This window comes from Idiotropiscis lumnitzeri, chromosome 4 (assembly GCF_059441095.1).
Source record: "Idiotropiscis lumnitzeri isolate Australia: NSW breed Sydney's pygmy pipehorse chromosome 4, RoL_Ilum_1.0, whole genome shotgun sequence".
Taxonomy (NCBI): domain Eukaryota; kingdom Metazoa; phylum Chordata; class Actinopteri; order Syngnathiformes; family Syngnathidae; genus Idiotropiscis; species Idiotropiscis lumnitzeri.
The window spans coordinates 25,930,349-25,944,142 of NC_142394.1; the positions used below are offsets into that span (position 1 = coordinate 25,930,349).

Here is a 13,794-nt window from a genome sequence, read left to right on the forward strand (position 1 = left end):
AAAGACAAAAACTTTTGCTTTCAAAGACGAAAATCTGCAAAGTAGCAAGCTTATATTTGTTTTATTATTTACTTATATATATATATATATATATATATATATGGCTAACCATTAGCTTAAGTGATACGTGCGTTTCAGCCTGGGTTGTTAGCGGAAGATCTTTGGAGAGATTGTTTGTCGCATACCTTTCGAGTGCATATTTACCAACTAATCATCTGTTATGGCAAATGAAAGTTTGAATTTATAATGTGTATTGAGGTTCATGTTATTTTATTTAGATCTGAAACTATTATAAAAACGTTTTTAGGGATATGTCAATTACGGTACATATTTTACGCGTGTATATTTTTTATTTAGAATATTTTTGAAATGTGGCAAAAAAAATATTGTTAATCTTCTACATTTTTTTTAGCATTCTGACTTTTTAGTTTTACGACTCTCACCAAATGTCATTTTTCTCTTAAAAAAATTATTTTATTCTCGCTACATTTTATATATATAAAAAAAAAAAAAAAAAAAAAATATATATATATATATGTGTATATATGTGTGTATATATATATATATGTATCTTTCTGTATATTCTTGTAACACAGGATTGGGATTTTTTTTTTCCCCCTCACAAAATAATTTTCCACTTAATTCTCCTTATATTACAATCTTATTGTTGTGAATTTTTCTTGCAATATTCCGACTATTTTCTGTGACTATTTCTGCTTTTTTTTTTCCTGGTCTCGTTAAAACTTCACATTTTTTCCCCCCCATGCAATATTGTCTTGCAAAAGTCTCGTAATATCGCAACTTTGTTGTTATGTGAGGTACTTTTTCTCCCCAAACTTTTTCTTGTTTGCAATTTCAAATAATTTAGCTTCAGAATGGCACGGCAGCCCGACTCAAATCGCCGCTGTGATGGCTTCCCTCGATACGGAGAAAGTTTGACAAAACCCAGACAAACGTGTCTGCACAATGTCAAACAAAAGTGAATGTCACAGGAAGAGCATGAGAGGCACCGAGTGCTCATTCCTTCACCGGGATCATCTGGGAAGTCATTTCCTGCCCACGCTTACGGTCATCAAAACACACAACTAGGATTGACCGAAAAAACCTTTCTCACGATTTACGGAATATTGTGAGGAAATCCTGTACGATTGGTCATTATTTCTACCATAAACCAGTGATTCCAAACACTGCCGTGGAAAATGACATCACAATATCATTATTTTGGGGATGGGAATCACAGAGCTCATTAAATATGTGATGATGGTATTATATGAGGTCAGAATTAAAGGGGAAGTCCACTTGAAAATTTTCTTTACAATATAATATATTCTATGAAATTTTGCACAACTTTATTCAACCCTGTCTAAAAGTAAAAAAAAATTGCGGCGTTTTCTCGTTTTTGTTTGAACTGCGTCCAAATGCGAAGTGTCGCGTGTAACGTGGCCATGACGCCCGCCATCGCTTTTATCACGCTTAGCTCGTATCGTTTGGCCGTCGATTCCTGACATGTTTTATTTTGTTTGGCAAGTTCCACCGGTTCGCTCGCAATCCGCCGCCGGCTTCTGTGTTTTCAAAACAATCTATGCGGGTTTATCAACTGCGTGTGGTATTTAACAACAACCCCAAAAAAATAATAAATAAATAAATAAATTGCTGTTTGAAGAGAAAGACGTTGGCATTTGTCTTATTTGACGTCGTCATGCGACCAGAACAGCGCAGTGGAAGACAAATGTTTGCATTTTAGAAGAAACAAAAATCATTTAGTTACGAAAATGGTACATTTTATTAGAATATTTCCATAACTTGGCACGTTTAAAGTTGTAACGTTCGCACACTGGTGAAATATGAGACACATGTTCGCAATTTGAATACTTTAACTGCGTTAAATCTTTTTAAATTAGTCTGCCCTTCTTTTTCTATATATATACATATATATATATATATATATATATATATATATATATATTTATATATATATATATATATTTATATATATATATATTTACATATATATATATTTATATATATATATATATATATATATATATATATATAATTATATCTACCCAACTAGCAGGGTAGAACATGACTTTGAGGACACTCAGTAAATTATTAAAATAATGATAACAGTTGCTGCCATTGTTATAGACAGAGAGATTTTATTGTGATTTATACATAAAGTTCCATTTGTTTTTCATTATTTATAATTATCTCACAATTGACTCCTGCAATCTAAAAATTTCCTTTGGCAACTTTGTAAAAAAGGAGCATAAGTCCCCCTCCAAAAAGGTAGTTCAGAGTAAATTCAATATATTTTTGTGTTAATCCTACAAAGAAAACTTCAATCAATAATAAAAGCTATATTTCAAATTGTGCTGTCAAGTGATTAGATTCTTTTAAAACTATTAAATCACAAAAAAATTCCATGATTAATCGCGATTAATCACATTTTTCAACTACAATTTTTTGCAAAGCTTGTAACAGATATTTATTTGAATAATATCTCGGAATTGATGCAAAATCACCAAATATGAAGTATAATTAATTCAAAGACTGTTCGAAAAGCTTTCGTTGATTCTTGAATATGATCTCAACGAAGTCATCTAAACAGGCATTTTTCTTGGAAACATTTCTCAAAACTGCTCCACAAACGCCACACTCCAGCAGTGTTAGTTTGCAAGACCCAGTGGTAACTTGAGTGCGGTATTTTGTTCTGAGATGATCTCCTAAAGATGTACTAGTAATATGGTACAATACTTGCAAAGTATGCAAATTCTTTTTTAATTCAATCCAACTGAGTTAACGGAGTTTCTCAAACTCATTGTCAAAACCCATTGTACAAATCATAATTTTACTGGCAATGGCCTGACCGCGCGGCACCACTCCATTGCCCACGTCACATGCGCGGCCGACAACACCATCCGCATGGGGAGCTCTTGCAGTATGCAGCACTTTGCACGTGCCAATATTCATATTTATATTTATTCAATAAGCTCCCTCGGATGCAGACGTGACAAAAGTGCAATTAATGCTGCATTGCCAGTAACCATGACAACAGCACTAAGCAGGAGGCGCTGATCAAGTTGGCGTTGTGGCTCGCTCCACTTGAAAGTTCTGCAAAACAAAAGCAAAAACAATTGGAAAGAAACGCCATTTATTGAGTTGACGAACCCGAATGTCCAATGAAGATCTTACTCGCGCCGTCCACAAAAATGTACGACGTGTCCACGTCAAAGGTCGTGATGTTGTCTGCGGCGTCTATCAAAACTTGAGCAATGGTGCTGTGGTTGGGCATCAAGCTGGACGGACAACTCAGGTCCACATTGTTGATGATGGAGCCGTTACTGCCAGATGGGAAACATACACGTGTCCGTCATATATCCGTGTTATTATTCTTAACATTAGGGATGTTTGATACCACATTTTTTTTCACACTGATGCCTGTACAATTATTCACTCTTTGAGTACGACTCACCGATGCCCAGTATTCATACCGGTTGTCCTTTTGGTACATAAAATTTAACTGCCATCCCCGGTAGAATGAATGTACTTTTTGACGTCTATATCCGTCAATGGGAGTGAATGACTTAAGTCAAAAACAAAGAGTGTTATTTCTACAGCAGATGACGATTCTCCCATGTGTCAAACTGCCGCAGTATAGCACCAACGACTGCCAAAGACTTGCTCGATCTCAGCCTTTTTTTTTTGTTTTTTTTTTGCTGTTATTATCGTTGTTTTTGTCATCATTATTGTCACCAGCGCCATAAGCGACGACTGACCTGAAAGAAACCACGTCCACGGTGCATGAAGAGAATTCGCTTTGGTACAAAGGTTCAAGCTGTGGAAACACAAGCAAAGGACAAAGTGAAGGAATACTTCCAAAACAATGATGAAATATGGCGGGAAAAAAATATGATTTGGCGCATATAAAGTTGTGATGTTAATACGCTGGTCTAGTTTTACTATGCAAATCTTTTAGTTGAAAAATGATAGGAGTCGTTCATTCCTGTGTTCAAAATGGGGCGTTCCCATTTTTGGCGGCGCTGCAACTGGACAACAATGGATTTTACAAGGAAAAAAATTTGGGGCACGGTTAAAGTCAAAATGTTCTCAACAATGGTGAAATATGAGACAAATTTCACGAGAATAATGTCGACAGTTGATGTTATTTTGGACCATGTTTCATATCAGTAAGTGTAGCTCTGGTGCTGACCTCTGACTGGATTGTGTTGGCTCGACTGATAAATGATGCCGTAGAAGAATTTAACAAGTCCATGGTGAATTGCTCTCCCACTGATCGGAATGTCACCCGTCGTGTTATGGTGGACTTTGCCGCTGCTGCATTTATCAGTTGTGATATAATTGGATCTGTCGTTGTTGTCGTTGCTGCTGTGGTTGCTGTTGAGTCAGGTGTTTCATTTGCGTCCGGGGTTGATGTTGTCGAGGCTGTGGTTGTTGTTGAGCCTGTTGTTTCACCTGCATTAGGGGTTGTTGTTGTCGAGGCTGTGGTTGCTGTTGAGCCTGTTGTTTCACCTACATTAGGGGTTGTTGTCGAGGCTGTGGTTGCTGTTGAGTCTGGGGGTGTATTTGGATCCGGTGTTGTGTTCGTAGCTGCTGTGGTTGCTGTTGAGTCTGGTGTTTCATCTGCGTCCGGGGTTGATGTTGTCGAGGCTGTGGTTGTTGTTGAGCCTGTTGTTTCACCTACATTAGGGGTTGTTGTCGAGGCTGTGGTTGTTGTTGAGTCTGGTGTTTCATCTGCGTCCGGGGTTGATGTTGTCGAGGCTGTGGTTGTTGTTGAGCCTGTTGTTTCACCTACATTAGGGGTTGTTGTCGAGGCTGTGGTTGTTGTTGAGCCTGTTGTTTCACCTACATTAGGGGTTGTTGTCGAGGCTGTGGTTGCTGTTGAGTCTGGGGGTGTATTTGGATCCGGTGTTGTGTTCGTAGCTGCTGTGGTTGCTGTTGAGTCTGGTGTTTCATCTGCGTCCGGGGTTGATGTTGTCGAGGCTGTGGTTGTTGTTGAGCCTGTTGTTTCACCTACATTAGGGGTTGTTGTCGAGGCTGTGGTTGTTGTTGAGTCTGGTGTTTCATCTGCGTCCGGGGTTGATGTTGTCGAGGCTGTGGTTGTTGTTGAGCCTGTTGTTTCACCTACATTAGGGGTTGTTGTCGAGGCTGTGGTTGTTGTTGAGCCTGTTGTTTCACCTACATTAGGGGTTGTTGTCGAGGCTGTGGTTGCTGTTGAGTCTGGGGGTGTATTTGGATCCGGTGTTGTGTTCGTAGCTGCTGTGGTTGCTGTTGAGTCTGGTGTTTCATCTGCGTCCGGGGTTGATGTTGTCGAGGCTGTGGTTGTTGTTGAGTCTGGTGTTTCATCTGCGTCCGGGGTTGATGTTGTCGAGGCTGTGGTTGTTGTTGAGCCTGTTGTTTCACCTACATTAGGGGTTGTTGTCGAGGCTGTGGTTGTTGTTGAGCCTGTTGTTTCACCTGCATTAGGGGTTGTTGTTGTCGAGGCTGTGGTTGCTGTTGAGTCTGGGGGTGTATTTGGATCCGGTGTTGTGTTCGTAGCTGCTGTGGTTGCTGTTGAGTCAGGTGTTTCATCTGCGTCCGGGGTTGATGTTGTCGAGGCTGTGGTTGTTGTTGAGCCTGTTGTTTCACCTACATTAGGGGTTGTTGTCGAGGCTGTGGTTGCTGTTGAGTCTGGGGGTGTATTTGGATCCGGTGTTGTGTTCGTAGCTGCTGTGGTTGCTGTTGAGTCAGGTGTTTCATCTGCGTCCGGGGTTGATGTTGTCGAGGCTGTGGTTGTTGTTGAGCCTGTTGTTTCACCTACATTAGGGGTTGTTGTCGAGGCTGTGGTTGTTGTTGAGTCTGGTGTTTCATCTGCGTCCGGGGTTGATGTTGTCGAGGCTGTGGTTGTTGTTGAGCCTGTTGTTTCACCTACATTAGGGGTTGTTGTCGAGGCTGTGGTTGTTGTTGAGCCTGTTGTTTCACCTACATTAGGGGTTGTTGTCGAGGCTGTGGTTGCTGTTGAGTCTGGGGGTGTACTTGTATCCGGTGTTGTGTTCGTAGCTGCTGTGGTTGCTGTTGAGCAAGTTGTTGTAGTTGTATCCGGGACTGATGTCGTCGATGCTGTGGTTGCTGTTGAGCTTGATGTTGCACATGGTCTGGCGGTAGTTGGCGCAGTTGTTGTGGTTGGTGTTGACCCTGGTGTTTCACATGGACTGGCGGTAGTTGTCGTTGCTGCCGCAGTTGATGTTGAGCCTGATGTTGCACATGGATTGGCAGTCTTTGGCACCTGTGTTGTGGTTGTTGTTGAGCCAGGTGTTTCACAAGGACGAGCGGTTGTTGGGGCAGATGTTGTGGTTGGTGTTGAGCCTGGTGTTCCACATGGACTGGTGGTAGTTGTCGTAGCTGCCGCAGTTGATTTTGGGCTTGATTTTGCACATGGATTGGTGGTTGTTGGCACAGTTGTTGTGGCTGTTGTTGAGCCAGATGTTGCACATGGATGTGCGGTTGTTGGTGCCGTTGTTGTGGTTGGTGTTGAGCCTGGTGTTTCACATGGATTGGCGGTAGTTGTCGTAGCTGCCACAGTTGTTGTTGGCCTTGATGTTGCACATGGATTGGCAGTCTTTGGCACCTGTGTTGTGGTTGTTGTTGAGTCAAAATTTGCACATGGATTGGCGGTTGTTGTCATAGTTGTTGTGGTTGTTGTTGAGCCAGATGTTGCACATGGATTGGCGGTTGTTGGGGCAGATGTTGTGGTTGGTGTTGAGCCTGGTGTTCCACATGGACTGGTGGTAGTTGTAGCTGCCGCAGTTGATTTTGGGCTTGATTTTGCACATGGATTGGCGGTTGTTGGCACAGTTGTTGTGGTTGTTGTTGAGCCAGATGTTGCACATGGATTGGCGGTTGTTGGTGCCGTTGTTGTGGTTGGTGTTGAGCCTGGTGTTTCACATGGACTGGCGGTAGTTGTCGTTGCTGCCGCAGTTGATGTTGGGCCTGATGTTGCACATGGATGAGCGGTTGTTGGGGCAGATGTTGTGGTTGGTGTTGACCCTGGTGTTTCACATGGACTGGCGGTAGTTGTCGTTGCTGCCGCAGTTGATGTTGGGCCTGATGTTGCACATGGATGAGCGGTTGTTGGGGCAGATGTTGTGGTTGGTGTTGAGCCTGGCGTTTCACATGGATTGGCGGTAGTTGTCGTTGCTGCCGCAGTTGATGTTGGGCCTGATGTTGCACATGGATGAGCGGTTGTTGGGGCAGATGTTGTGGTTGGTGTTGACCCTGGTGTTTCACATGGACTGGCGGTAGTTGTCGTTGCTGCCGCAGTTGATGTTGAGCCTGATGTTGCACATGGATTGGCAGTCTTTGGCACCTGTGTTGTGGTTGTTGTTGAGCCAGGTGTTTCACAAGGACGAGCGGTTGTTGGGGCAGATGTTGTGGTTGGTGTTGAGCCTGGTGTTTCACATGGACTGGCGGTAGTTGTCGTTGCTGCCGCAGTTGATGTTGGGCCTGATGTTGCACATGGATGAGCGGTTGTTGGGGCAGATGTTGTGGTTGGTGTTGAGCCTGGCGTTTCACATGGATTGGCGGTAGTTGTCGTAGCTGCCACAGTTGTTGTTGGCCTTGATGTTGCACATGGATTGGCAGTCTTTGGCACCTGTGTTGTGGTTGTTGTTGAGTCAAAATTTGCACATGGATTGGCGGTTGTTGTCATAGTTGTTGTGGTTGTTGTTGAGCCAGATGTTGCACATGGACGAGCGGTTGTTGGGGCAGATGTTTTGTTTGGTGTCGAGCCTGTTGTTGTACCTTCTTCCGTGGTTGTTGTTGTTGCTCCTGTGGATGCTGTTGAGCCTGTTGTGGTACCTTCTTCCGTGGTTGTTGTTGTTGTTGCTGTAGATGCTGTTGAGCCTGGTGTTGTACTTGCTTCTGTGGTTGTTGTTGTTGCCACTGTAGATGCTGTTGAGCCTGTTGTTGTACCTTCTTCCGTGATTGTTGTTGTTGTTGCTGTCGATGCTGTCGAGCCTGTTGTTGTACCTTCTTCTGTGGTTGTTGTTGTTGCCACTGTAGATGCTGTTGAGCCTGTTGTTGTACCTTCTTCCGTGGTTGTTGGTGGTGCTACTGTAGATGCTGTTGAGCCTGTTGTACTTGCTTCCGGGGTTGGTCTCATAGGTACTGTGGATGCTGTTGAGCCTGTTGTTGTACCTTCTTCTGTGGTTGTTGTTCTTGCCACTGTAGATGCTGTTGAGCCTGTTGTTGTACTTGCTTCTGTGGTTGTTGTTGTTGCCACTGTAGATGCTGTTGAGCCTGTTGTTGTACCTTCTTCCGTGGTTGTTGGTGGTGCTACTGTAGATGCTGTTGAGCCTGTTGTGGTACCTTCTTCTGTGGTTGTTGGTGGTGCTACTGTAGATGCTGTTGAGCCTGTTGTACTTGCTTCCGGGGTTGGTCTCATAGGTACTGTGGATGCTGTTGAGCCTGTTGTGGTACCTTCTTCTGTGGTTGTTGTTCTTGCCACTGTAGATGCTGTTGAGCCTGTTGTTGTACCTTCTTCCGTGGTTGTTGGTGGTGCTACTGTAGATGCTGTTGAGCCTGTTGTACTTGCTTCCGGGGTTGGTCTCATAGGTACTGTGGATGCTGTTGAGCCTGTTGTGGTACCTTCTTCTGTGGTTGTTGTTCTTGCCACTGTAGATGCTGTTGAGCCTGTTGTTGTACCTTCTTCCGTGGTTGTTGGTGGTGCTACTGTAGATGCTGTTGAGCCTGTTGTGGTACCTTCTTCTGTGGTTGTTGTTCTTGCCACTGTAGATGCTGTTGAGCCTGTTGTTGTACCTTCTTCCGTGGTTGTTGGTGGTGCTACTGTAGATGCTGTTGAGCCTGTTGTGGTACCTTCTTCTGTGGTTGTTGTTCTTGCCACTGTAGATGCTGTTGAGCCTGTTGTTGTACCTTCTTCTGTGGTTGTTGTTCTTGCCACTGTAGATGCTGTTGAGCCTGTTGTTGTACCTTCTTCCGTGGTTGTTGTTGTTACTGCTGTAGATGCTGTTGAACCTGTTGTACTTGCTTCCGGGGTTGGTCTCATAGGTACTGTGGATGCTGTTGAGCCTGTTGTGGTACCTTCTTCTGTGGTTGTTGTTGTTGCTGCTGTAGATGCTGTTGAGCCTGTTGTGGTACCTTCTTCTGTGGTTGTTGTTGTTGTTGCTGTAGATGCTGTCGAGCCTGTTGTTGTACTTGCTTCTGTGGTTGTTGTTGTTGCCACTGTAGATGCTGTTGAGCCTGTTGTTGTACCTTCTTCCGTGGTTGTTGTTGTTGCTGTAGATGCTGTTGAGCCTGTTGTTTCACCTACATTCGGGGTTGTTGTCGTCCATGTTGTGGTTACTGTTGAGACTGTTGTTGTACTCGCGTCCGTGGTTGTCGTAGCTGCTGCAGTTGCAGTTGAGCCTGATGTTGCACATGGATGAGCGGTTGTTGGCGCAGTTGTTGTGGTTGTTGTTGAGCCTGGTGTTTCACATGGACGAGCGGTGTTTGGTGCCATTGCTGTAGTTGGTGTTGAGATTGTTTTTGCACATGGATTGGCAGTTGTTGGCACAGTTGTTGGCGCAGTTGTTGTGTTTGGTGTTGAACCTGGTGTATCACATGGATTGGCGGTAGTTGTCGTAGCTGCCGCAGTTGATGTTGAGCCAGGTGTTTCACATGGACGAGCGGTTGTTGTTGCCATTGTTGTGGTTGTTGTTGAGCCTGATGTTGCACATGGATGAGCGGTTGTTGGGGCAGATGTTGTGGTTGGTGTTGAGCCTGGCGTTTCACATGGATTGGCGGTAGTTGTCGTAGCTGCCACAGTTGTTGTTGGCCTTGATGTTGCACATGGATTGGCAGTCTTTGGCACCTGTGTTGTGGTTGTTGTTGAGTCAAAATTTGCACATGGATTGGCGGTTGTTGTCACAGTTGTTGTGGTTGTTGTTGAGCCAGATGTTGCACATGGATTGGCGCTTGTTGGTGTCGTTGTTGTGGTTGGTGTTGAGCCTGGTGTTTCACATGGACTGGCGGTAGTTGTCGTTGCTGCCGCAGTTGATGTTGGGCCTGATGTTGCACATGGATGAGCGGTTGTTGGTGTCGTTGTTGTGGTTGTTGAGTCTGATTTTGCACATGGATTGGCGGTTGTTGGCACAGTTGTTGTGTTTGGTGTTGAGCCAGATGTTGCACATGGATGAGCCGTTGTTGTGGTTGTTGTTGAGCCAGATGTTGCACATGGATTGGCGGTTGTTGGCACAGTTGTTGTGGCTGTTGTTGAGCCAGATGTTGCACATGGATGAGCGGTTGTTGGTGCCGTTGTTGTGGTTGGTGTTGAGCCTGGTGTTTCACATGGATTGGCGGTAGTTGTCGTAGCTGCCACAGTTGTTGTTGGCCTTGATGTTGCACATGGATTGGCAGTCTTTGGCACCTGTGTTGTGGTTGGTGTTGAGCCAGATGTTGCACATGGATGAGCGGTTGTTGGTGCCGTTGTTGTGGTTGGTGTTGAGCCTGGTGTTTCACATGGATTGGCGGTAGTTGTCGTAGCTGCCACAGTTGTTGTTGGCCTTGATGTTGCACATGGATTGGCAGTCTTTGGCACCTGTGTTGTGGTTGTTGTTGAGCCAGATGTTGCATATGGATGAGCGGTTGTTGGTGCCGTTGTTGTGGTTGGTGTTGAGCCAGATGTTGCACATGGATGAGCGGTTGTTGGTGCCGTTGTTGTGGTTGGTGTTGAGCCTGGTGTTTCACATGGATTGGCGGTAGTTGTCGTAGCTGCCGCAGTTGATTTTGGGCTTGATTTTGCACATGGATTGGCAGTCTTTGGCACCTGTGTTGTGGTTGTTGTTGAGCCAGATGTTGCATATGGATGAGCGGTTGTTGGTGCCGTTGTTGTGGTTGGTGTTGAGCCTGGTGTTTCACATGGATTGGCGGTAGTTGTCGTAGCTGCCGCAGTTGATTTTGGGCTTGATTTTGCACATGGATTGGCAGTCTTTGGCACCTGTGTTGTGGTTGTTGTTGAGCCAGATGTTGCATATGGATGAGCGGTTGTTGGTGCCGTTGTTGTGGTTGGTGTTGTGCCTGGTGTTGCACATGGACTGGCGGTAGTTGTCGTTGCTGCCGCAGTTGATGTTGGGCCTGATGTTGCACATGGATTGGCGGTTGTTGGGGCAGATGTTGTGGTTGGTGTTGAGCCTGGTGTTCCACATGGACTGGTGGTAGTTGTAGCTGCCGCAGTTGATTTTGGGCTTGATTTTGCACATGGATGAGCGGTTGTTGGTGTCGTTGTTGTGGTTGTTGAGTCTGATTTTGCACATGGATTGGCGGTTGTTGGCACAGTTGTTGTGTTTGGTGTTGTGCCTGGTGTTGCACATGGACTGGTGGTAGTTGTCGTAGCTGCCGCAGTTGATGTTGGCCTTGATGTTGCACATGGATTGGCAGTCTTTGGCACCTGTGTTGTGGTTGTTGTGGAGTCTGATGTTGCACATGGATTGGCGGTTGTTGTTGTAGCTGCCGCAGGTGATTTTGCCCCTGATGTTCCACATGGACTGGCGGTTGATGGCACAGTTGTTGTTGCACTTGATGTTGTACTTGGATCCTGTGTCATTGTCGCACCTGGAGCGGATGAAATTGAGCTTTGATTTCTACATGGACTTGCGGTTGTTGACACAGCTGTTGTGGTTGTTGTTGAGCCTGGTGTTTCACATGGATTGGCGCTACCAACGGCACCACTGGTTATTGTCCCAATTCCCGTTGTTGTCACTCCAGTTGCTCTGGCTTCTATGGCAATTTCTGTTGCTGTTACGCCTTGGGTGAAGATGTGACAATTGTAAAGATTCGTCTTCTACTTTTAAAATGACCAGTCATTTGCTTCATTACACAGAAATGGCAGATTTACCGAAAAACAGCAGCAAAGTTGCTAACCATCGCGCAGCAGCCATTGTTTCTCTCCTTGATTCTGCAAAATATGAAAACACAAAAAAATCCAAGAAGCTTTTGCGTCAATACTTTTTGGAGTTTGGGTTGTCTTTTCCTTGTTTTCCATTTTTATGAAAGGTTTTGGGGTTATTTCGTATGAAAAAATCAGAATGTTTTGTCTCATAGATAAATAACTGATAATAATCATAAAAATAAGTAAATATGCTGTATAATTTAGGTGTCAATGTTATTATAGTTGAATGGAACTATGATTGAGAAAAACATTTTTGTTAACAAAATGAAGTGAAAGCAAAAATACTTTTTAAATTGAAGACTGAAATTACAGTTCCTGTGTCTCTTGTTGTGTGAAGCGCATCGAGAGGCAAATTCTCTCAAGGATTGTGTCTGCGCTGGTATAGTAGCGCAATATCTTTTCTGCTAAGACAGAGAAAACCGTCGACGCGAATGAACGGCAATTGAAGGAGTTAGCGATGGCCGGAGCTCATTCTTTATGAATTTTCCCCGAGTTGCCTTGAAATGTGAAATGCGCTGTATAAATAAAGACGGCTTACCTTACGTTATATTTACAAAACTAACACACTTCACACTTTATTTTTGACTTTGTCGATTAATATCATTCAGTACATGAGCTTTCAAGGTAGTTTTTTTTTTTGACAACTGCTTTTTACTTTATTACGCTATAATTTGTTTTTGACCTTTTGTTTTTTTCTTGTCCATGACAAATAAGTTTAAACAAACAAAACCTAAACTAAAACAAAACATTTTAAAAAAATAAATAAAATCAACTACCTATAATTAAAACTTACAAACCTGCTCTTGAAACTGAAAAATACTCACTGAAAAAAAATTCAAATGAAATGAAATCCAACTACAATGAAAAATCCAAAATCATCGTCGCTGTTTATTTCAATTTAAATAATTATTAGTTTTTATTTTTATCTTTTATCGAGACATAAAATGTTTTTATTTAAAATGTTTATTAAATTAAATATATTATCAAACTAAATATTTAGATACATAATCGATAAATATTAACCTTTTAATTCATTGCTAAACATTATTTTCATCATCCAGGCATCGATCTACATGTGGTTAAAAAAAAAAAAAGTTCCAAATTAGTCTCCTCGAATTGGAATCACATTGATTGGCCATGAATGTCAAACATTCAAGGAATTTTTCTTGCTGTTTCAGTTTTTAATGATCACTATTTTGCTGAGATGTTTGGTTCCATGAAAAAAAAAATTATATTTCTCACTAAAGCATTTTGTGTTTTACACCCAAAAGTGTAGTAGTCACTGATTAAAAAAACAAGAAATTTTACATTTTACGTAATACTCTGAATGTAAAAAAAAAAATGCAGCAAAACAAATTGCACTTTTAAAAACAATGACATTTAACGTAAATGTTCAATGTAAAAGTAATCAAATGCATTTATGGCAGATTAAAAAAAAATAAATTAATTAAAAATAATCTACTTAAAAGTGTTTTCCAATGTTAAAAAAAAGAAAAATCTACATTAATCACGATTGAAATGTAAAAAGAATTTACCTTGACCTGTTGTCTTCTTGTTCTGAACTTTTATATCAGATGAGCGCGGTTTGATCCTCGGTGTTGTGATCTCCTGCGTTTGCACCGTCTTTATTATACATGGAGAAAAAGAGGACGGTGAAGGGAAGTTACGTCACAAATGGTGCTGAAGTTTTTGTGGCACCTCCAAAAGAACCAAAACTGCCCCAACCACTTTCATTTCCTTGTGTGTTTCCTCGGTCACTTCTTGAGACAATAAGGGTTTGCGTCAAGCGAATCATACATCAATTTTTGCATTTATTTATTTATTTTATTTTTTCGGTCTAGCTCCATGTT

At 42.7% G+C, this 13,794-nt stretch overlaps 2 protein-coding genes across 2 annotated transcripts; both read right to left on the reverse strand.

Moving 5' to 3' along the window:
• Positions 1 to 2,757: 2,757 nt before the first annotated feature.
• LOC148338867 (uncharacterized) lies at positions 2,758 to 4,519 on the reverse strand. Its single transcript, XM_088292802.1, has 4 exons — positions 4,214 to 4,519; positions 3,780 to 3,838; positions 3,196 to 3,344; positions 2,758 to 3,114 (listed from the first exon to the last, which is right to left on the reverse strand). The coding sequence occupies exons 1-4, from the start codon at positions 4,274 to 4,276 to the stop codon at positions 3,026 to 3,028; spliced, it is 360 nt and encodes a 119-aa protein (XP_088148928.1). The 5' UTR covers positions 4,277 to 4,519; the 3' UTR covers positions 2,758 to 3,025.
• Positions 4,520 to 10,756: 6,237 nt separating this feature from the next.
• On the reverse strand, positions 10,757 to 11,690 carry LOC148338868 (uncharacterized). The gene is made up of 2 exons (XM_088292801.1): positions 11,248 to 11,690; positions 10,757 to 11,136 (listed from the first exon to the last, which is right to left on the reverse strand). Exons 1-2 carry the CDS (start codon positions 11,535 to 11,537, stop codon positions 10,911 to 10,913), a joined length of 516 nt encoding a protein of 171 aa, XP_088148927.1. The 5' UTR covers positions 11,538 to 11,690; the 3' UTR covers positions 10,757 to 10,910.
• Positions 11,691 to 13,794: the final 2,104 nt, after the last annotated feature.

Bases quoted from the DNA above. Each gene is read 5' to 3' on its own strand.
- LOC148338868 (XM_088292801.1), bottom strand. From the start codon at position 11,537: ATGTGGAACATCAGGGGCAAAATCACCTGCGGCAGCTACAACAACAAC. The intron at 11,137-11,247 runs AATCAAGCCCAA...ATCCATGTGCAA, and splicing joins AACCGCTCATCCATGTGCAA to CATCAGGCCCAACATCAACT.
- LOC148338867 (XM_088292802.1), bottom strand. From the start codon at position 4,276: ATGGACTTGTTAAATTCTTCTACGGCATCATTTATCAGTCGAGCCAAC. The intron at 3,839-4,213 runs GTCAGCACCAGA...GTGTTTCCACAG, and splicing joins CCAACACAATCCAGTCAGAG to CTTGAACCTTTGTACCAAAG. The intron at 3,345-3,779 runs GTCAGTCGTCGC...CCCATCTGGCAG, and splicing joins GTGGACGTGGTTTCTTTCAG to TAACGGCTCCATCATCAACA.